At 38.1% G+C, this 23,387-nt stretch overlaps 2 protein-coding genes across 3 annotated transcripts; both read right to left on the bottom strand.

The window, feature by feature from the left end:
- Positions 1–653: 653 nt before the first annotated feature.
- On the bottom strand, positions 654–5,435 carry LOC138155429 (olfactory receptor 8G50-like). 2 transcript variants are annotated; one of them, XM_069080676.1, is made up of 3 exons: positions 5,407–5,435; positions 3,987–3,994; positions 654–1,588 (listed from the first exon to the last, which is right to left on the bottom strand). In XM_069080676.1, the coding sequence occupies exons 1-3, from the start codon at positions 5,433–5,435 to the stop codon at positions 654–656; spliced, it is 972 nt and encodes a 323-aa protein (XP_068936777.1). The 2 variants fall into 2 exon arrangements, with proteins under 2 accessions (XP_068936777.1, XP_068936776.1); XM_069080675.1 differs by lacking the exons at positions 3,987–3,994; positions 5,407–5,435 and having other exon boundaries at positions 654–1,835.
- A 10,473-nt stretch (positions 5,436–15,908) lies between these two features.
- LOC138155412 (olfactory receptor 8G50-like) lies at positions 15,909–16,918 on the bottom strand. Its single transcript, XM_069080646.1, has one exon. The coding sequence runs from the start codon at positions 16,839–16,841 to the stop codon at positions 15,909–15,911; it is 933 nt and encodes a 310-aa protein (XP_068936747.1). The 5' UTR covers positions 16,842–16,918.
- Positions 16,919–23,387: the final 6,469 nt, after the last annotated feature.

Raw genomic sequence — 23,387 nt, 5'->3', positions numbered from 1 at the left:
ATTCTTATTCAAGGTGTCATAGTAGGATCGTTGCTCTCCTTCAACTTAAATCTTGAATAAACTGCCACACAAACCAAGGAACTTAGGTTCAAGACTTGGTTTTGACTTTCTATTTACTTTCTCTATGATTTGGGGGCAATTCATTTATCTGGGGTACAATTTCTTCAAATGATAAATAAGTAGGTTAGATTGGTGAAATTGCAAATCTCACTTGAAATTCTCTGTATCATTTATTCTGTGAAAATTTAGGGATTTAATTACTAGTTGTAATAGTGACTGCCACCAAGAAGGGCATATAAAAATGCATTTCAATGCACTTTTAAATAAGCAGAGTCATCCCTTTTAATATCAGTAGCAGACTAATTCATGATTGAATTGCATATTATTATCACTTTCTTTCTAACAATTTGGAATGCAAGTTAGAGAGTCATTAAATAGTAAGACAAAGATAGGAAGAGAAAAACCAATCTATCCTGGTTTAAGATATATTCCCAAAGCATCTCTGAGTTGGGCTTCTTAATAATTAAAGGTGTGGGGGTAGAATATCTGGTTGGTACAAATCAAAGTCTCTCTCCTGTTTCTTCTCTCTCTGTCTCTCTCTCTGTCCCTGAACAGCATCCACAAAACCCATTATTCTGACATTTCTTCTTTCATTAGAAAGTTTTTCTTTCTATCACTTTGTTAAAGGCAATTTTGACATCCTTATTTCTCAGACTGTAGATGAGGGGGTTTAGCATGGGCACAGCAATAGTGTAAAAGACAGAGGACAATTTCCCCTGATCCATAGAGCTGGATGATGATGGCTGTAGGTACATGAAAGCACAAGAGCCAAAGAAGACACCAACTGCTACAATGTGGGAGCTGCAGGTACTGAAGGCTTTTGATCTGCCTCCAGTGGATTGAATTTTTAGAATACTAGTAATGATAAAAACATAAGAGAAAACTATGATCAATGTTGGGCAAAGGACATTAAATGAACTGAAGGTCAGATTCAAGACTTCATTGATGTAGGTACTAGAACAAGAGAGCTTCAAGAGTGGAATGAGATCACAGAAGTAATGATTGATAGCATTTTCCTTACAGAAAAGTACTCTAAGCAATCCGACTGTGTCAGCTGTGGCCTCAACCAGGCCCAATGCATACACCCCACCAACCAACCAGGAGCACACCTGATGGGACATTGTAAGGCTATAAAGAAGGGGATGACATATGGCAACATAGCGGTCATATGCCATCACAGCCAACATGTGACATTCAAAGATTCCAAAACTGGCAAAAAAATAGAACTGAGTCATGCATGCTGGGTAAGAAATAATGTTCTCCTCTGACACAAAGTTCACCAGCATTTTGGGGGTGATGATACTTGATTGACAGAGATCAATGAAGGACAAACTGCAGAGGAAATAGTACATGGGAGTGTGAAGATGAGAACTGAGTCTAATCAGTATCATCATGCCCAGGTTCCCAAGCACAGTGACCACATAGATGCCCAGGAACAGGAGGAAGAGAGGCAGCTGGAGCTCTGGCTTGTCTGTTAGCCCTATGAGGATAAATTCAGTCACTTGGGAGTAATTACCTGTAGCCATTCCTTTTCTGTGTAGAGTAAGGGGGAGCAAGAACCTGTAGATAAGACTAAAAAAAGATGTCCTCATTATTGCAAGTCTCAAGTGCAGTTGAAGCAACAGGGTAAAATTATAATATCTATTTTTATTATCTTTTCTGTCTCTTTTTCTGCAATTAGTTATGGGGAAAAGCTGTAGATAAACTGTGTTTAAATTTTGGCAAAAAGTTTGTTGATCACTATTTCTTATCAATATCAAAATTTGTGACTCACCTTGATCAATAACTCAGATAAAAACATAGATGGTACGTACATCAAATCAGAACTTAACAAAGCTTGAAAAGATCATTAATTTATAATTTTACCTAAATATAATCCCAAAATATCATGACTGATTAGGACAATGGACTGAAACAAATAAAATGAAATATAATAAGGATAAATGTAAAATCCTTCATGAAAGGACTTGAAAGGATCTCATAGCAATTAAAAATCTGTTTCAAGACTGCAAAAATCTGGAGAAATATTTAAATCTGTTTGTCAAAGGAGTAGGCTGCCAACTTCATATGGCTCAGCAATATAATGTGGCAAAGAACTCACGTAACCTTAGGCTACATGAATGGTGGTATGGATTCTGGGGAAAAGAAGGTGATAATTAGTTAAACCATCTCTTGGGTACTCTGTCCAGTTCTTTTTACCATGGTTGAGGACGGACATTGATCAAGTGGAGGACTTCCAGAAAAGGGCAATAAAGGTCATGAATGATCTTGAGTACATGTCATATAAGGATAATTTAAATGACTTGTGAAGTTGAGCCTTCAAAAGGGATGTATCAAGATGGCACAGTAATTGTTTCTTAGTACTTTTAAGGGCAGTCACATGAAAAAAAGGATTTGATCCATTTAGTTTGTGCCTGAGAGCAATGCATGAAAATTGCAAAGAGGCCAATTGAGGCTTCATATGATGATGAAATCCATAACAATTGTACAGAATCTAAAGAGACCTGGGCTGCCTCAGCAGTTGTGAACTTGCCTTGAGTGTACATCTTCAAGTAGATGCTCGATGACCAGCACTGCTGCTGTGGGGAGATTATGGGGTATTGTTTGGACTAGGTAGAAAGTCCCTTCTGATGCCAAAATTCTGAAATTCTATAATTCTGAGCTGTAGCCACTCATGCCCCCAAAGTCTCTTCCTATTTTTAAACAATCTGTTCCCATTCTTCAGCCCGATCCCATTGTCAGAGATGGGTATAATGAAATATGGAGATAGTCTTCCCTTTGCAAAGTCCTGATGTTCTGTGAATCTCTATTTAGAAGGTAGAATCATGTGGAATGAATCCATTACTCACCCTACTGCACTGGTTCTTAGAGTCTCTTCACTCACAGAGTCCTGGTAGATAGATGTTTTCTATGAAGGTTGTTATGGCTCTGGCATAAAAATCCTTTTAATGGTTCTGGGATTTAGGGTACAGGACTTAGTCTCTGAAATTCTTTGGCAATCACTTTGATCTGAAGACAATCATTTCTAATTGTGATTTTATCCAGAATATGCTCTTCAGTCATAGGGAAAAAATAAGTGTTTATCAGTGTAAACAGAGCTTCTGATGATGCAACTTGATGTTTCATGGTTGTTTATGAGCTTACTGGGACCTCATTAGCAACTTACAGAGACTCCCAGAGGGACTTATCTCATAAGGGATCTCCCTTTTCTGGGAAAAAAGTCATTGATATTTTATTTGTGTCTTTAATTCTTTTTTAAAATTTTCTCTCTATGTGCATGATGATGTTTTCAGGTCACAGTCCTAGTGCTTTACCTAGGAATTCTGGCATCTTGAACCAATTTGTGTTTGGGGTTTGAAATCTTGGGCAGTATCTAAGTAATAAATAATATTTTTCAAGATTGAAGTAACTTGAATTCAAAGGTCATAGTAATTGTGAAGTTGGATAACTGTCATGCCTGAAGATTGAACAGAGGGATGAGAAGTGGAAGAGAAGAGGTGTGAACATCAGGCACTGAACTTATTGAGGAAGAATTAAAGTGAATTAGAGATCTATAGTTGACCCCAGCAATAAACACAATATGAGAGCTGCTGAATGGTAGGGATAGACTGAAAGTCTAGAAGTGGCAGGGCAAAGCAAAGAATATATTAACTTTTCTTCCTGATCTGGTGTGTTAGAAGCTATATAAGAATGCACTTAAATCCTTGAATAGGGTATCCAATGACACCATGTTTTCAAGAGAATGTGAGGTTTCACTGAGCACCAGAAAATAGAAGTTTGGCAAGAAAGAATAAGCTTGAGAGGAAATTAATTTGTTTTTTCAATCAAGAAAGTTTGGAAGTCTCCTATTTCATTGAATATCTATCTTGTTATCTGAAAAATTATGCTTAATTTTGCTGGGATTGATTCTTGGTTGTAATCCAAACTCCTCTGCCTTCTGTATTATCATATTCCAACACTCTAATCCTTTATTGTAGAAACTACTAGGTCCTGTGTAATCCTGACTGTGGTTCCATGATATTTAAATTGTTTCTTTCTGACTGTTAGCAATATTTTCTCCTAGACTTGACAATTCTGGAATTTGACTCCAATATTCCTTGATGCTTTCATTTTGGGATCTCGTTCAGGAGTTGATCATTGGATTCTTTCAATTTCATCTTTACCCTCTAGTTCTAGGACCTCATGACAGTTTTCCTTGAAAATTTCTTGAAATATGCTATCCTGGCTCTTTTTTTTTGATCATGGGTTTCAGGTAGACTGATAAGTCTTAAATTATCTCCCCTGGATCTATTTCCCAGTTCAGTTGTTTTTCTGATGAGACATTTTACATTTTCTTCTATGTTTTCATTCTTTTAATTTTGTTTGATTCTTAACATCTCATAGAGTCATTAGCATTCACTTGCCCAATTCAAATTTTAAGGAATTGCTTTCTTCAGTTAGCTTTTGTATTTCCTTTTCCATTTGGTTAATTCTACTTTTAAGGAGTTCTCTTTAATGAATTTTTGTACGTCCTTTTCCATTTGTCCAATTCCATTTTTTTAAGGAGTTGTTTTCTTCAGTGGAATTTTCCCCCCATTTGACCTATTATATTTTTTGAGGAATTGGTTTCTTCAATCAGTTTTTGTCCTTCCTTTTCCAAGCTGTTGACTCTCTTGCATACCTCTCATTTTTTTCCAATTTTTCTTCTACCTCTTATTTGACTTTTAAAATCCTTCTTGAACTCTTCCAAGAAGACTTTTTGGACTTGGGACCAATTCATATATCCCTTTGAAATTTCAGTGTAAGTATATTGACAATGTTGTCCTATTCTGAATTTGTGTTTTGTTCTTCTGTCACAATATTTCTCTATGGTCACTATTCTTTTCTGCTTCTTTCACATATTTGCCTCTTTCTTGACTATTAAAGTGGAGCATAGGGGGCACTGTCCCAAGTTTCTTGCGCTGGGGGCCAGGGGCCTGGTCACTGGCTTTTTGTTCTGGGGTCTCTGGTGCTGACAGCTGGAGGTAGTAGGAGTCTGGCAGTTTACCTGATGTTGAGATGTAGTCCTAGTGGTGGTGTCTGGTGTGTGCTGATTCCAGATGGTATTTTTCTGCATTTCCTCAGGGCTACACTGAAGCACAGAGAGGTTCAGCCACTGGAGGACATTTGCCCTCTGGGGCTGTGTGACACACACGGTAGTTCTCTGAGCTGGAGTCTTCTGGTCTCCCTTGCTATGCTAAGGCACATGGGGAGGTCTTCGTGTTGCTGTTTGCCTGCTTCAATACACTGGGCTCAGGATTTCCTTCTCATTTGTTGAAGTGAAACTTGTTACTGACTTGTTGGAGTGCTTCCTGTCCTAGAATATACTCTGCTTTTACCTGAGTGAGGAAGACCATTCTTGGCAATCCTCCAAATTTTCAGGGCTAAAAGACTGCTGCACCCTGTCTTTCTGTTGTTCCAGAATTTTTCTTGTGGTGCTATTTTCTGTTTATGTTTTTTTTCCCCCCAGAGGTCAATATAGAAGAGTGACAGCAATTTACTGCTTTCTCTGCCATCTTGGCACCTGGAAATTCCTTTCTTCTCCACTTCTAAGCCATGGTTGTGCCCCTAGCCACAGTCCTAAAAATTTTCTTACTCCCTCTTATTCCTCTACCTGCTGCATACTACACCCATCCTCTCTACCCTGGAACTGAAACCAGGGACTCTACTCTATTGCATGTGCACACAGCCAGCAGGGTCCCTGCTCCTTTGTACTATACTTACCAAGTTTGTACTACCTCCTTTTCCCTGCAGCCACAGTGTGGAACCTATCTGATCAGCATACCTGTACTTGGTCTCCCTCAAGAGTGGAAGGTCCACTCTTCTCAAAGACCCTCACACTGTCTGTGAGATGAAAGTTCCTAAGGTGGAACTTACTTGATACTCCCAAGGCTAATTGTTTATTCTGAAGAATCAGCCTGGAGATGTTTGCATTTCACTCAGACTGAATCTCTACCCCTGGAGGGTTGAGTATTTCCTGGGGTTTCTCAAACAGTCTTAGAAGGACAACTGCTGTACCTCATGTTTATTTCTGCTGCTCTGAGTCAATATTCTCTTTTTTGTGGAGGAGATTTGTAGAGCTGAAAGTATCCTTTCCCCAGAATTTTCCCAGAATCCTCTCCTTTTATCACTATTCCTTAATGGGGAAGGAGTGCCCAAGTTATATATCCAAGTCTTCACTACCTTCCCATAGAACGCCAGGTATTCAAAGATAAAAGTGAATTGCAAATAACCCTGTGTAGCAGCAAGCACCCGAGAGTCCCCAGGGTGTCTGCCAACACAGGTCCTTGGATCTGTTTTGATAAAGGAAAGCAACTCAAAATGGGTTAACGAGCTTACTTCAATCAGTCAAATATGTATTGTTTACCTAGTTCAGGAGAAAAAGGTCAGCACCCTGAACTTCAGAGTATAGAGACAGAATTACCAAGACAGAGACACAGATCAAGTAGACAGTTTCCAAACTGTCCAACCATTACATCCATACCAAATCAACATCTGGGTTTCAAAGCCGGGGGGCTCTGGACAACAGCTTCCCAGAATCCATATCAAATCACAGAACACTTCTCAAAATGAGCCCCAAAACAAAGCTACACATCAGGGCTTATATAGTCTTCTCCTGGCTCAGAGAATGTAACAACCTTATTGACCCACTGGCCAATCAAAAAGTATCTACTGAAAAACAAGCCTCCCACCCCACGCTCCAGGTGCACTTTAGCCTAGGGGCAGGGAAGATCTTTAAAATTTACATTCCCATTACACCCTGAGAGAAATAACATTATATTATTACATTTATAACAAATTTTTAATTTGTGATACATCCTTTTTCTTCTATTTTTGTCAAGACCTCAGTCCTGAAAAGGCCAGTCAGTATTTGAAGAACATGACTGAATAATGTTATCACTCCTAGTCCCACACCCAACTGGGGACCTGAGTTTGATTCTTCTCTAAACAGGATCCAGCTTGAGTTAAATCCCTCTCCAGGGTGGATAACCTTATGTCCTTGGCTTCTTCATATGAGATTGGGGTAACCTGGTTCAAGAAGGTGCAAATTAGCCTGAGAGGTGGTTTCCTTCACCCAGATTGCTGCATGTTATGAAGTCTCAAGATCAAGCTATGTTCTCAGCAGGAGGGGCTAAGGACTCCTAGTCTACTTACCCTTTAAGTGTCCATCAATCAGTATTGAGTTTCACTTGTTAAGTGAGTTCTCTATCAAGAGGAACACTCCTAATGTAAGGTGTTTTTGAGTTTCCCTTGTCTTTGTCAAGAGAAATCATTAGCAATTAATTTATTGATTATTGACTGACCTAGTTAATAAAATGATTTTTATCACATGAACTTTGTTTCTTGGAATTTTATTCACAACAAACCTATTTATCCAAGCTGGTAGCACACTGAAATCAGAGAAGCTATGTGTGTGAGACTTTATCAGCCAATATAGAGAATGGGTGAACTCTCCCAATGGGAGCAAGCTATTTTAGCTCAACCCAAAGAAAGACTCTTATATATTGCTCAAGAAGAATGTCCCTGAAATCTCTAGTGTGGTGAGCTTGTGTAATGGCAAGCAAAGAAGTATTTAGTACCTTTTTTCAGCTATTTAATTATTTAGCCCCCTGTTTCAGTTCAAGTTTCTTTTCAGCCTTGCCCATGATTATATCAAATCTTTGTTAAGAAACATATCTTGTGAAACCCACAGTGGAAGGAACTTACTGGTGCAACAGGAAAGGGCAGAACATGGAGGAGCTAATGACCAGATAAAAATCTGAGCACAAGCTGAGAGAGAGCAGAACTGAGAAAGGACCACTTCTGTTGGCAGAATTGAGAAGTAGGAAACTTGTGGTATCCCGGCACTCTGTTCATCTCTTCTGTCTGTGTTCATATGTGTTTGTGGGACGTTACTAGAAGCCCTGAAAGAGGATTTTTTTTGTTGTCTGTTTACAGAAGTCCTAGAGAAGGGTTTCAGATGTCCTGGAACTTTACTGATGATTTGTGATGACTTCTTGGACCTTGTTTGTGAGTCTCTGTTGATTTCACAGGCAGATAGTGAATTGATGATAGTGCCAGCAATGTATATAATGTTGTTTTGTTTTCCCAGAAAGATAAACTGTGAAGGACTTGAGGTGGACTGGACACTGAACTTCAATATGGAACTGGACGAGGAACTGGATGAGGATCTAGCTGAGGAGCTGGATAAGGAGCTGAGAGCTGCCTACCTTCGAATCCAGGCAGGAGCTGGCCCCATTGAAGAGGAACCATGGAATTAGGGAGCCAGCCTGGAAATCAAAATGAAAAGACCTCTCCTTGGGTACTTAAGGCCAACTGAGAAGATCCCGATTTACTGTGGCCTAGGGGTGGGAGAACTTTGTACTCTGTACCTTGTACTTCTTAAGGATAATTGAGTTAAGGATAATGGAAACTAATCTCCAATCAAGAAGAAAGAAGACTTTTGATTGAGAGATTGACAATATGATGTAGGGGTGGAGAACGTTGACCTTTGCACTTTGTGTCCCTTAAGGAGGCTTGCTTATTAAAATGATTGAGTTGAGGACTTACTGAGTGATATCCTTTGTTTAAAACTGTGGCCACTTTGGTGAAAACTATGTGTCCATTTTAGTGATAATTTGTTATGTTATAACATTGTGAATGATGTACTTTGATTTCTGTGAATGCTTTGCCTTAGTTTACTGCTGAATATATAGTTTAGTATATTATGTGATCAGAACCTTAAAGCTGTTCATAGCAGCAGTCCTCTGGAAAGCTGCTTGTGCTTGACTTTATAGCTTAGAATAGGACATGTTTGAGATGCCAGCTCTTCTTTATGTCACCTTCTTCCCAGAGTTTCTATCTACCTTCATAGTTCATTCATTTATTCATAGGGAATAATGTGTTTTATTTGTTGAAACTAGAAACCAGAAGACCAAGATTTCTCCTTTGCTAAACTCCTGTCAAATTTACAGATCAACCCTACCAAACCCAAACTGAAAATGATTCAACACCAAGAATATATCTAGAGAAACAAGCAGTTCTCAGACTTTTTGGTCAAATGATTCATTTAGTCTTCTAAAAATTAAATGCTCTTTAAAACTTTCATGTGGGGGGTTATATCTATCCATCTATATTTACCATAATAGAAATTAAAACAGCTTAGTATTATTATTAAATAGATTTGACTTCATGACTTTTGACTCACCCAATGAGTTTGGAAAACGTTGAAATGAACTTGAGCAATCCCAGGGATCTCTGTATCACACTTTGAAAAACAGTTTTCTAGAGCATATTGCCAATACTGTTATTGAGGAGGATCTTATTGAGTACAGTCTATTAGATTTAAATAGTTTGGTTATGCTTGGTTATGCTCTCCATCTGACCACGGATTACCTTTGAGGTCATCTAGTCCTAACCCCTTGGTCTTATAGATGAGGAAACCAAGGTCTGGAGGGGTGAAATTACTTGGCCAAGGTCGGACTGTAACTGGCAGAGCTAGGATTTGAATTTCGGTCCAAATGCAGCCATCGTTCCACTGACCCACACCCTCTAGTGGAACGTTAGTGATTCAACCTTTCCTTCAGAGTCCTGCCACCTTTCCATAAAATTTACTACTGCATGCTTTAAGGTTTGCAAAGTATTGTGTACGTATTACTTTCATTGATCCTTACAACAACCCTGTGAGGCAGGTGTGAATTATTGTGCATCTTTTCTATGTTCAAGAAAAGTTAATTCTGAAGCAAAAAAGCAAAAAATATTTGGAAGTATCTATTGCCCTTTTTAGGTAGAGAGGAGAGAGAAAGAAGGGGAGTCCATACTTCAGAGTCTATAGTGTATTCTCCCAAAATGGAAGAAAGTTTACGCTCCCCCATTTTGGCCCCTAAAACCAGAGATAGTGGCAGAGTCAAGGCCTGAGGTTGCAACCCCATAGGCCCTGGGTCTCAGCAATCAGCTTCCTTGTATCAAATTTCACACTCCAACTGCCATTCCATTTGTTTGTTTATAGAAAAACCAACAGTATTACCACGGTTAATCACTTATGATGATGCTACAACCATCCCAAATGTGTCACGTACTCAGTCCCAAAGCTCACACTTCTGAGGCAGTACCTAACTCAGAGTTTATTGATAGTCTTTCAATAATGAATAGCCAATAAACATTTATTCAGGGCCTACTTTGTGCAAGGCACTGTGCTAAGCTCTGGGGATACAAAGAAATTTTATGTCAGTTGGTGCCCTCAAGGAGTTCACAATGTAGCATATAAAAAAAATTGAAAAGGGGAGGAAGAGGAAGAAGGAAAGAACATGATGAAGTCCTGTAGCAAGGATGAGACATGATTTAAGGTGCTGTGAATTACAGAGCTGATTCCATCTTGCAAGATGAATTTGTGGAGATTTTGAAGTCCAGGAAAGGAGACAATTGGAAAGTGATGAAGGATCGTCCCTATCAGATCAAGAAGAAAAACACTATCTACATATCTTGGAAACTCTCAAAGCAAAGATCTACATACTTAACTCACCTCCCACCACTCACTCCCCCAGCCACTGTAAGAATTGAACAAAACAAATATGGTTATGAGGTTGTAGGATAGCTCCTGAAGATATTTTTGGCAAGTTCCTTTACATATAATTTAAGTTCCAATTATTAGGTTTTCATGTTCCTTCATTTAATTCTTTCTTATACCTGACTTCATAGTGCAATGGATATAAAAGTTGCCTAGAAGTGATGAGGGATGGCTAATAGGTTCAGCAGGAACTCTGATATTTATCTAAGACCAGAAAACCTTCGATTCAGTCTGGAAAGAATTCAGTAGGCCCAAGCAAACTTGGAGTCAGAGGTGTAAAAGTTTATTGTATGCTTTACAGTGGGCAAGGGTTCTTAGGGGACCTGCAAGTGTATTGTTAGGCTGTACAGCAGGCAAGAGTCCTTTAGGGGACCTGCAACCTTGAAGGGGTAGAATTAAGGTTTTTATAGGATAATCAATAGTAGAACCTGTGACAGTTATGCTAACTAGGTGATTAAGGGTGGGATTAGGGAGGAGTTAAGGTGGGGCCAGTGTTTAAAGGGACATGCACTTTTAATGTAACTGTGCAGGCATATTGCCCATGATTCACTGGGAAAAAGCCCAAGGGGAGGCTACCTGGAGGTGTGGTTTTATGCTTGAAATGTCACTAAGTCATCTAGGGGTCAAGGGCTGACTGAGAAATGCCCAGTCTGCCACCCATCAGTGTCATGTTTGACAAGATTGATGTCTGGGAACCAAGGCTAACGGAGACTCAGTGTGTGGATAATTGCTTAAGGAGTTAACCTAGAGATAGGGTATTGAAGGATTCATTGAGGCAGCCAAGGAGTCAACCTTGAGATAGGGTACCGAAGGATTCATGGGGGGCAGCGGGACACTATACAAGGGGATAAAATATTTGCCTAAGCTGGAAAGTTTCTTTTGTGAAGGATTGATAGGTGTAGCTTGTCACTGTTCCAAGCTGAGATAAACAATTCATGAGTTGTTGGTGGGCAGAGTTAATGTTCTGAAGCTAAGGGGGTGGGGGGGGTGTGAAGTGTGATTTTACAAACTGGTTTTACAGACTGATGTTACAAAGTGGTATTACAAATTGATGTTACAAATATAGATCTCAAGCACCCCATCATTACTGATGTTACAAATTGGTATTACAAATTGAGTTTACAAATTGATTTTACAAACATAGATACCAAGCACCCCATCAGAAATCAAGGAATCTTGCTCTAAGATCTGGTTTTCTGATTGCCTAAGAGTTTTTGATCTAGGGCAAGTAATTTCTTCATTTTGGGCTACAATTTCCTCAGGTGTAAAAGGAGGTGATTTGACTTACAGATTTTTAGTTTTCCTTGTATGACTAACATCGTCTAAATAATTTAAATTGTGAAGCTTGATGACAGGAGCAAACATCTCCTCTCTAAGCAGAGATCTACCTGCAAACTTCTTTGAAACATTTTCGGCAAACTTCTTTCTGTGGAGCATTAAGGCAAACTGTATTACTCTGTTGATTTTTTTATACTAGTAATACCAGTAAAAGGTTAATCAGTGGTTGAATTGCATACTACTCCTTAATTCTAGACATAGTTGTCCCCAAAGTAGCTGTAGGGTTGGCTTCTCTTCAATAACAACAGTTGGTGCCAGGTCATCCTGTTTTTGCATGTTCAAACAGATTTCTTACTATTGCATTTTTCTTTTAAAACATTTTTATTGTGGCGGCTAGGTGGCACAGTTAGTAAAGCGTCGGCTTGGAGTCAGAAGGACCTGAGTTCAATTCCAGCCTCAGACACTTAACACGCACCCCCCCCCCCACACACAAACAAAACTAACCATGTAACCTTGGGCAAGTTACTTAACCCCAATTGCCCTCCAAAAAGGCAAAATAAATTTTTTTTATTGATATCTGTTATTTTTATATTGCCTAGGTCTTTCTCATATTCTAACCCTTTCCTCCACCACAGAGAGAACCTGTACAACAAATATTTTTTAAGAAGGAAAAATCTCTTTTTTCTTTAAACTTAAAACAATGTGTTGCAATAAGTTTCTAGCTCAACAAGATTTAGGAGTACAAATTTTTTTTCCAGGCCTAAATAATTTTGAAGATTTGGGAAGGAAAGGAAATAATGTACCAAAAGTAGAGTGATAATAGCTGTCTTTGTAGGCCAATCCACCAAGAAGCCTTTAAAAATAACAGTCTTATGAATCAATAGCAGATGGTATGCATCTCTCTTTCTTTCCCTCTACAACACACTCCCAGGCTCTGGAAAAAAGCAAAGCCTGACACAACAACTTGTCTCTTAGGATTGATCAATTAAGCAATCAATAAGCATGTATTCAGTGCCTGTATTGTCATAGGCACTGTGAAAAATTCTGAGGATAAAAGAAAAAAAGAGGCAAAAAAATAGTGCTTGTCTTCTTGAAACTTTCAGTTTAATGAGGGAGAAAACAAGGAAAATATATGTTTATACAAAACAGGATGAATAAGAATTAATTAACAGAGGGAATGCGCTGGAATTAAGAGAGGTTACAGAAGATTGCTTGTAGAGGTTACATTTTAGCTGAGAGTTGAGGTAACCCAGAGAGGTCACTAGTAGGAGGGGAGGAGGATGAGTATTCCAGGTCTGGAGAAAAGTCAGATAAAGTGCCTGGAGATGAGAGATGGGGTGTCTTTTTTGAGTCACAGTAAGGAGACCAATGTCATTGGCTGAAGAGGTAAGCATTGAAGAGTAAGTTATAAGAAGACTGGAAAGGTAGGAGGTTATGATGGCTACATTTTGCATTGATTGCGGAGGCATTAGAAACCCATTGGAAATCATTGGTAGGTGAGTGCCCTGATCAGACCTGCATTTATGAAGAGTCAGGTTAGTGACTGAATGGAGGCTAGATTAGGGTGAGGAGAGACTTGAGGCAGGCAGACACCCCCAAAAGCTATTACAATAATATAGGTATGAGGTGATTAGGATCTGCACTAAAGTGGTGGCAGTGTCAGAGGAGAGCAAGGATTTTATTTGCGAGTTGTTCCAAAAGTAAAATCTTGGTCTTGGCAACAGATTTGATATGGGGTGTGGAGAGTGTTTTCCTTAGGGCAGCAGCGTTTGACCAGAGAACTAAAGAACAGATGGAATAAGAATGGGAGCTAAAATGAAAAGAGGACCTCTCCAGTCCAGAAGAAAAAGGGAATACGCTGGAGCTGGTCCTGTTCTCCCCAGCAGTCACTTGGGACAGGAATCAAAGCTATTAAAGAATCAGTTTCACAATGTGAAATATAGCTGAGACAGCTTTCATGTACAGGAAGGGAGATACACATCAAAATGGAAGGAATCTGAAAGTGAATGATTAGGCAAGATAAAGAAAAAAAGGGCTAAACCCACCAAAGTTCTAAGGAAGAAGAAAACAATTAAGAACTAAGAATAAAAGCAGATAAATTAATGGACAATATTAAAACATATCTTAATTGGTTGCCCAATTTGTTAATTGTTACTGGAATTATTAAATTTACCTACTATTTGTTTTAGAGTTTGCAGTATGTGTTTTTTTTTTATTGTTCTTTTTCAGGAGGTGACCTGTATCTTTTTTGTTTTTTTGGTGTTTTGTTTTCTGTATACATAATTTTTTTTAATAAAGCATTTGGGGTTAAGTAACTTGCCCAAGGTTACACAGCCAGTTTTTTTTTTTTTTTTGTGTTGGGGTTAAGTATCTGAGGCCAGAACCGATCCTGGGTCCTCCCATCTCTCGGGCTGGTGCTCTTACTCACTGTGCCACTTAGCCGCCCAGATAATTTTTTTTTTGGAGGGCAGTTTGGGTTAAGTGACTTGCCTAATGTCTCACAGCTAGTTTCTGTGTTAAGTGTCTGAGGCTGGATCCAAACCGAGGTCCTCCTGACTCCAGGGCTGGTACTCTATTCACTGTGTCACCTAGCCACCCCTGTATACATAAATTTTGAGTTATATTCTTGTATTATTTTTTACATTATGGTGTTCATGTTTTTTGATTTGTCATATTATTCTAGAAAGACCATGAGCATTAAGTTGTCTCTCTTCATTCTGTCTTGGCTGTCCATGCTTTGCTTCGATAGAGATCATATGCTTTTTAATCTTGTTGCTTTTTGCCTCTCATCTTTGAGATCATTTTTTACCTAATTATCATTTTATTCCACCAGATTGCTCTTCATTACATTTATATTTGTCTTCCTAATCAATGTTCTATTTTTATTCTTTGGAAGTCATTCCAAATAGTGTGGATTCAAGTTTTTCTGTACTGTCAATTATTTCTGCTGTTTAGGATATAAATTTTGCCATCTGTTTCCCTTTTACTATTTCTCTCAATATTGTGCACTATTTGGCTTATGCCTTAGTTCCACGCTTTGTTGGGAAACCATACAGGTTTTTGTTTCATCAGGTAATGGTTCGAGTCCCTTTGTCTAGTAATATTTATTTAGAAATGTTTTCAGTTGCTCAATATATTGGTAGCTGCTTCTCTTTCAGTGCATAATCACACCAATGGATTTGGTTCTTGGAGGAATGCTGCTACAATGATTCTAATGGTTAAGCCTGGGATTCTTTAATCTTAACACTGTAGATCATAAACTTCCATTAGTGTGTTTTCCATTAACATTCAACCTATAGATAGAGTGCTTGTTATTATTATTCAAGGTGTCATAGTAATCCCATTGCTCTCCTTCAACTTAAACTTTAAGGAAACTGTCACAAAAATCCAAGGATCTTAGGTTTAAGACTTGGTTTTCTATTAGTGTTCTATGTGATTTTGGACACATTATTTATCTTTTTGGTGTACAGTTTCTTCAACTGATATATAAGTAGGTTAGATTTGTAAAATTGCAAATTGCATTCACTATTTTCTGTATCATTTATCTTGTGAAAACGTGGAAATATAATTGCTAGTGGTAATAGTGATTACCTCATAGAAGGATATGAAGAAACATGCATTTCCACACAGATTTTTAAATTAGCAAAAGCATCTTTTTAGACATCAGAAGTAACTTAATCTATTATAGAATTTCATATTATGATCCCTTCCTATCTGACAATATGGAATATAGGTTAGAGAGGTTTTAAATAGTAGGACAAATATAGGAAGAGAAAACCAACCTCCCATGGTTTAATATATGTTCCCAAAGCATCTCTGAGTTGGTGCTTCTTAGTAATTACAGGTGTGGGGGTAGAGTATCTGGTTGGTACAAAGTAAAGCTTCTCTCTCTCTCTCTCTCTCTCTCTCTCTCTCTCTCTCTCTCACCCTCTCTCCCTCCCTCTCTCCATGTCTCCCTGCACATCATCCAGCATCCAAAAAACTCATTGTAACATGTCCCCTTTCATTAGAATGTTTTTCTTTCAATCATTTTGTTCAAGGCAACTTTGACATCTTTATTTCTCAGACTATAGATTAGGGGATTTAGCATGGGCACTATGGTACTGTAAAAGACAGAAGACACTTTCCCCTGGTCCATGGAGCTGGATGAAGATGGCTGTAGGTACATGAATGCACAAGATCCAAAGAAGACACCAACTGCTACAATATGGGAACTGCAGGTGCTGAAGGCTTTTGATCTGCCTCCAGTGGATTGAATTTTTAAAATACTAGAAATGATCAAAACATAAGAGTAAATAATGGTCAGAATAGGGAAAAAGATATCAAATGCACCAAATGACAGAATTACCACTTCATTTACATAGGTACTAGAACAGGAGAGTTTCAAGAGTGGAAGAAGATCACAGAAGTAATGATTGATAGCATTTTCCTTACAGAAGAACACTCTAAGCAAGCAGACTGTGTGACCTGTGGCCTCAATCAGGCTCAATGCATATACCCCACCCACCAACAAGGAGCACACCTGTTGGGACATCATAAGGCTATAAAGAAGGGGATGGCATATGGCAACATAGCGGTCATATGCCATCACAGCCAGCATGTGACATTCAGAGATTCCCCAAAAGGCAAAAAAATAGAACTGAGTAATGCACTCAGGGTAGGAGATAGTGTTCTTCTCTGACACAAATTTCACTAGCATTTTAGGGATAATGACAGTTGATTGACAGAGATCAATGAAGGATAAACTGCAGAGGAAATAGTACATGGGAGTGTGAAGATGAGAACTGAGTCTAATCAACATGATCATGCCCAGGTTCCCAAACACAGTGATCATATAGATGCCCAGGAACAGGAGGAAGAGGGGCAGCTGGAGCTCTGGTTGGTCAGTCAGTCCTATAAGGATAAACTCAGTCACTTGAGAGTAATTACCTGTAGCCATTCTTTTTCAGTGTAGAGTAAGAGGAGGCAAGAACCTGTAGATATGAAAGGTGTAAAAGAAATCATTATTACAAGTCTCAAGGGAGGGCAAAGACAAAGGACTAAAATTTTAATCTTGATTTTAGTTATCTTTTTCTAGCTCTATTTTTCTACAACCATCTATAGAGAAAATCTGTAGATATAATATACCTAAATGTTGCACTGTATTTCTTGATTAGTATTTGTTATACATATCAAAAGTTTGTGACTCACCATGATCAATACCTCACATACAAATATAGATAGTATGTACATCAAATTTAAATTAATGAAGCTGGAAGAGATCATTAACTTATACTTTGACCAAAACAAGTTCTTAAAATATCATGACAGCTTAGGACAATTGATTGATTCTTATATAATTCAATTTAATAAGGATAAATGTAAAATAGTTAAAAGCACATAAAAGAATCATTTTTAAGACCACAAAAATCTAGAAGAACATTTAAAGTTCTCTTTGTTTGTCAAAGAACTGTGGTATATATTAGGTTATAAACTCAAGATGACTCAGCAATATAATTTGACAGTCAAAGAATTAATGTAATCATAGACTACATGAAGGAAGGTATAGATTCTAGGAATAAGGAGGCGCTAATTGTTTAAACTACCTCTCTGATACTTTGTCTAGTTCTTTTCCCCATAAATGAGGAGGAACATTGACAATGTTGAGAACATCCTGAAAAGAACAATCCAATTCACAAATGATCTTGAGCATGTGCCACATAAGAATAATTTGAAGACTTGTGAAAATTTAGCCTGCAGAAGGGATAAATTAAGAAGACATGATAATTTAGTGTTTTTAAGGGCTGTCATGGAAAAAAGGGATTCAACTTGTTTGTTTTGTGCCCAAGAGAAATGAATATGTCTCAAAGAGGCAAAATTACACTCTACGTGAGGATGAAATATATATACAACTGTACAGAACCCAAAGTGACCTGGGCTGCCTGGACGGAGTGAGTTCCCCCTCAATTTATTTCTTCAATCAGTGACTGGATGACCACTCCTACTACTACTATAGTGGGTGTTGGGGGAAGGTTGTGTATTATGGTTTAGAGTAGATGGAAGGTCCCTTCCAACTCTAAATTTCTGCAAATCTATAATTCTGAGCTGCAATCACTCATACCTCTAAGGTCTTTTTCTACTTTTTTCAAAGTAGTTTTCCATTTTTCAGCTCCAACAGAGATGGGTAGAATGGAATATGATGATGTTCTTTCTTTTGCAAAGTTGTAAGGTTCTAAGAATCTCTCTTTAGAAAGCAGAATAGTGTCAAATTAATCAAATACTCACCCTCCTTCTCTGGATCTTTGGGTTTCTTCACTCACGGAGTCCTGACAGGTAAATATCTTCTATAAAGGTTGTTAAGGTCTTGGTATAGAGCCTTCTAATCATTTTAATACTGTTGGGGATTGGGATATGGAACTTAGTCTCTGAAACGCTCTGGCAATTGATTTGACCTGAAGATAATTATTTCTAATTATGATTTTATCAAGAGTATGCTCTTCAGCCATAGAGAAAGAAACTGTGTTTATCATTGTCAGTAGAGCTTCTGATCATGTAACTGCAGGTTTTTATGGTTGTTTATACACTTACAGAGACTTCATTAATAATTCATAGACAGAAACTCCCAGAGGGACTTAGCTCATAAGGGACCCCCCTTCCCTCCTCCCATTTCTGTGAATAAGTCATTGGTGTTTTCCTTGTGTCCTCAATTCTTTCTTTTTCATGTGCACAATGATCAGGTCATGATGCCAGTACTTTACCTAGGAATTCTGGTACCTGGAACCAATTGTGTTTGGAGGTTGGGAATATTGGGCACATCTTAGTAATGAGTCACTTTTTCATGATTGAAGTAGCTTGAATTCCGAAGTCATAGTCATGGAGGAAATTGGGTAACTGACAGGTTTGAGTATTCAAGGGATGGATGAGAAATGGTATAAAAGCAATTTGAAAGTTAGGCACTGAACTTATTGGAGAAGGGATAAAGTGAACCAGAGGTCTAGAGCTGACACCAAGGATCTTAATATGAAAGCTGCTAACTGGTAGGGATGGACTAAATGTGTGGAAGTTGTAGGGAAAGCAAAGCAAAGAATATATTAACTTTTCCTCCTTATTCTATCTATTAGAAGGTGTGTGAGAAGGTACATAAATCCTTGATTTATAATTTGATTATAACTTGATATAATTTATAAAAGGTATGAACTCTTTATGATTTGTCCACATTTACATGAAGACATTGTGTCTTCAGGAGAATACTTTTCAGTGACCATGAGAAAATAAAAAAATATAACAAGAAAAAATAAACTTGAAAGGGAATTTATAAATCACAGTGAGTTCTAGAGGGTACTGTGAAAAGGGGATGAACTGTGACAGCGTAAGGATAGAAATTCCTTGGCTGTTGATTTCCCCTGTAAACTTCTTTACTGAGCTTTGGTGGCTAGTGCATGGGTCTTCTGTCTAGAATGTACATTAAAATAACAGTAACAGATAAGCCCTGTAGAAAACTGTTGTGGTCAAGGAAACCTAGGTTACTCTGGAAGATGCACTCACTTTTTGTCTAGGGAAGGGAGCAAGAGAATGAGTGGTAAATGTTTCTGTTAAAAACAAAGAAATGGGTGGCTCTTGAATGTTAGGACTTGGGACAAAGCTTTGGTGTTCTTTTGCTAGTATAGATGTGGATGTTATTGTCTGTCACTGGTTAGTTAGAAGGCTGTGAGATATATAAACCCTGAAGAGTAGAGAAGCAAGACTCTCATAGAGATAAGAAATTTTTGGAAATTATGAGAGCATCAATAAAATTATCAACAAAATAACAATAGCTTACATTTTTATAAGAATCAATAGTGGCACTCACTTTTCATTCCCATTGCATGCTCTATGCCTAGAGCTGTTTAAAAGGAGGCCAGATGACCAATTGGTGGAGACTAAATTTATGGAGGGGATTCCTATTTTAGTGATGTATCAATCTGTAGTAATCTTATCCAGCTGCTGCTCTCAGAGTTCTGCCTTAATGCCAGTGAAACTTCATGATGGACTAAGGAATACCAATTACTGGTGTGTCAATTTCTTTTGAGCCTCAGTGCCATCTGTTTTCACAACTCTGTTTCTAAATACAATGTTTTTGTGGTGTCACTAAACTACCAAAGTGACACACAATAGAGATAGGATAGGAGGACCCCAGTCTAAATTCTGGCAAGTTCTAATAATCTTGGAAATTTTAGTATTGAGATTATAATGCAAAAAGATGCTGTCCTGAAGAATGGATTCTGAATTCATAAAATTCTATCTCTGATATTCTTCTAACCCCTCTAGGAGTGACTAATGCTGGGACATATCCATCTTTAAAATTTTCTTCAATTTTTCCCTCTGCTTTTATTTTCTGAATAAAATAAGTTTTATCCCAAGCTCCTCTGCGAGAAATGACTGGTCCCAGTTATATGGAAGCATTGATGATGCCCTAGGTTTTTACTCTTTTTTGTACTGAATCCAGTAGAAGGAACTGAGGTGGAGTCTTTCATGATTTATAGAGAGCTACCATAGATGTTTCATGGCAGATAAGAAAATGCAAAATTTATTTCAACAGTATATAATAAGTGACATTTACTTAGTGTTTTGAAGTTTACAAAAAATATTTATAGATATTTTATGTATTCCTCGCAGCAGTTCTATAAGGAGTTGTTGTTTTTATGTCCATTATACACATCAGGAAATGCTTCCTTGGAGAGATTAAGTAACTCGTCCACATTTACACCTCTGCTAAGTGTTGAAAGTAGGATTGAAACCTAGATGTCTGAACTACCAAGTAAGCATGTTTCTTCTGCCATTTTCCCCTTAGTCCTTTAGTTCATTAGTTTGTAAACACCTTGATGACAGGGAATTTTTTTCCCTCATTTTTCTTATCTGTAGCACTTGAATATTACCTCACACATAGTAGGTACCATAGAAAGATTTATTTGTTGATTGATTAATTGATATCGACTCTATGGACTATGGATCTATGGACTTTTGATGCTGAATCTATCTTAACTTTATACCTTTGGTCCTCAATGATTATGGTTCCTTTGCCTGTTCTTTGTGGTGAATGAGTAGGTTAAGTCTTTGTAGGAAGGTTAAGGAATGTTACAATTTTTTTCTTAATGCTTCTGTGTTCAGGATTCTTAAAGTATAAAAAGGAAAAATTCCAGTTCAAAGTTAGGAGAGATTGAAACTAACCAACTTACTTTCACTAGATATATGTGTCCCCCATGGAATAAGCCTCATTGAACTATTGAATATAGAGATCAGCAGTAATAGGACTGCAGTTAGCATTGATGAAAATATTGTTGATGGGTCATTTGATTTTCCCATCTAATCCCAACTTGATTTTCTGCCATACACATCCTATAATATTGACATGACACCTTGAGCATTTTCCACCAATGATTTTATCTGGCCCAAGGTACTGATTTTAGAGTTTTTGAGATTGCAACTATTGTCTTAACCCTGTTCTGCCAAAAGAAAAAAGATGATCAACATTTTTGCATTCGATGCTGCCTTATTTAGGGAAGGGACTTCAGGACCTAGAATAAAAATAACCAGGTTAGTCACTGTCCCCCAACTCCTATTTGATTGTTGCTCATGTGTAATTTTCACAATTTTGATAAAAAGTGATTATGAACATCCACTAATTAGAGGGAACCTGTCAACATCCCATAAAAAAGTGAATGTAGAAAGAATCCTACTTGGAGTCGAAATGTAAAAATTAATGCAATTATTTGTAATCAGAGTGGAGAGCATTTGAAATGGATGAAACTCAAAACCTTATTTTGCATGCCATCATGAAAACATTTGCTGTCATTTGTAATGGCTTTTCTGATAAAGAAGGAAGTGTTTTTCCCTTCATGTAACCCTCAAGTCTTATCTTTCATTGCAGACTCCAGTAAAACCACTCTAGGTTTGAGTCATTTTATGGGTCCACATCTATTCACATCCATAGCTCATGAACTATTGCTTCTCCTTTTACCAGACAATCAGAAGATATATAACCTGAAAGCAATGTATATTAAATGAAATAATATTGTAAATTTAATGACATCATCTATCTGTTAGGTACACAGGAGCACACTCGTTTACAAGTTATCACTTCTGCAAAGGAGGAAGGGAACTCTGATAGGAATACTTGTGACAAGGGAACACATGTGCTAGGGCAGATACATAGGGACCACCTGAGGTTGAGGCACTTGTGTTTCTAGGTCCTCGCATCTCTACTATTTTCAGAGTAACTGATTTCTTCTGTTAATTTCTTGAAGAAAGTTGCTTTCTCCATTGAGTTAGATTCATTTTCTACTATAATATCTTCATATATTCTTTCTATATTGTATCAAGGCACTCTATTCTGTGAGCAAAGCAGAATGGTAGTTACTGAAAGGAAATGGGAGATGTGAAAATTTAAAGACATTGGTGGTACAAATATTCATATGCACTTTTTGTTCCCAAGCCTAGAGCTTTCTGAGCTCATATTTGTCTGATCAGCCCCACTTGGACATGCTATACTTTGATCCCCACATAGTAAAATCATTTTGGTCTTCTTCAAGCAAGATAAGACAACAACCAGTCATGTTCTATTTGGTACAGGGCTCTCTGCTAGGTATCTCTATTGAGCTCCTAATATGTGACTTTTTTTTTCTGAGAGTTTCCAGTTAACTGCTTTTTTTTTGAGTGGCTGTGTGGCTGTTCTTTGCTACTATATGATGGACCAAAACTGCTAGGCAGTCTCTCCCCTGTAGGAATATAGTTGAGTTTATTTAGCCATCACTCTAGAGTTATTTATTCTAGTACATTTATTTCTGGTTAATCCAGTCGGGAAACCAGAAAAGATCAGGAAGTCTTCAGGCTTAAGGTGCTTCTCTTCTAATTCCTTTTTCCCTGCTCTATTTTTCAGCTAAACTATCTGGTGCAGCTAGGTGGCACAGTGAGTAAGAGCACCGGCCCTGGAATAGGGAGGCCCCGGGCTTGGTTATGGCCTCAGATATTAACACCTACACACACACACACACACACACACACACACACACACAAAACTGGCCATGTAACCTTGGGCAAGTTACTTAACCCCAATTGATTTAAAAAAATAAAATAAACTGTTATCTAACATTATTTCAAATTCCTTTTAACTCCTATCATATCCCAGATTCACAAGTCTGAGTCCCATTTAAATGATACTAGGGACACAGTTTAATACCGTGTTTCCCCAATAATGACACTGTCTTATAATTTTTTTTGGAAAGAAAAACACCAGAGGGCTTATTTTCAGGGGAGGGCTTATGTTGTCCTGCCTCAGCTCTCCTCCGTGGCACTGCTCTCAATGGCACCAGCAAGCAAATCACTGGGGAAGAACAGGATGACGTGCTCACTGCTGCAGCTCTGATTGGATGCAGCTTGGAGCGCGGCGTGCGTTTCACCGGGGGGGGGGGGGGGGGGTTAGGCGGGGGGGGGGGGGTGCATACCATAATGTAGCGTGTAGCGCAGGGGA

The sequence above is a fragment of the Petaurus breviceps genome, unplaced genomic scaffold (assembly GCF_028583685.1).
Source record: "Petaurus breviceps papuanus isolate PSGF00001 unplaced genomic scaffold, PetGlider_PUasm1.0 91133, whole genome shotgun sequence".
Classification (NCBI taxonomy): domain Eukaryota; kingdom Metazoa; phylum Chordata; class Mammalia; order Diprotodontia; family Petauridae; genus Petaurus; species Petaurus breviceps.
Note: the sequence above shows the minus strand (reverse complement) of the source record. Positions and strands in the feature narration are given on the sequence as shown.

Coding starts and splice junctions, on each gene's coding strand:
- LOC138155412 (XM_069080646.1), bottom strand. CDS start 16,841: ATGGCTACAGGTAATTACTCTCAAGTGACTGAGTTTATCCTTATAGGA.
- LOC138155429 (XM_069080675.1), bottom strand. CDS start 1,652: ATGAGGACATCTTTTTTTAGTCTTATCTACAGGTTCTTGCTCCCCCTT.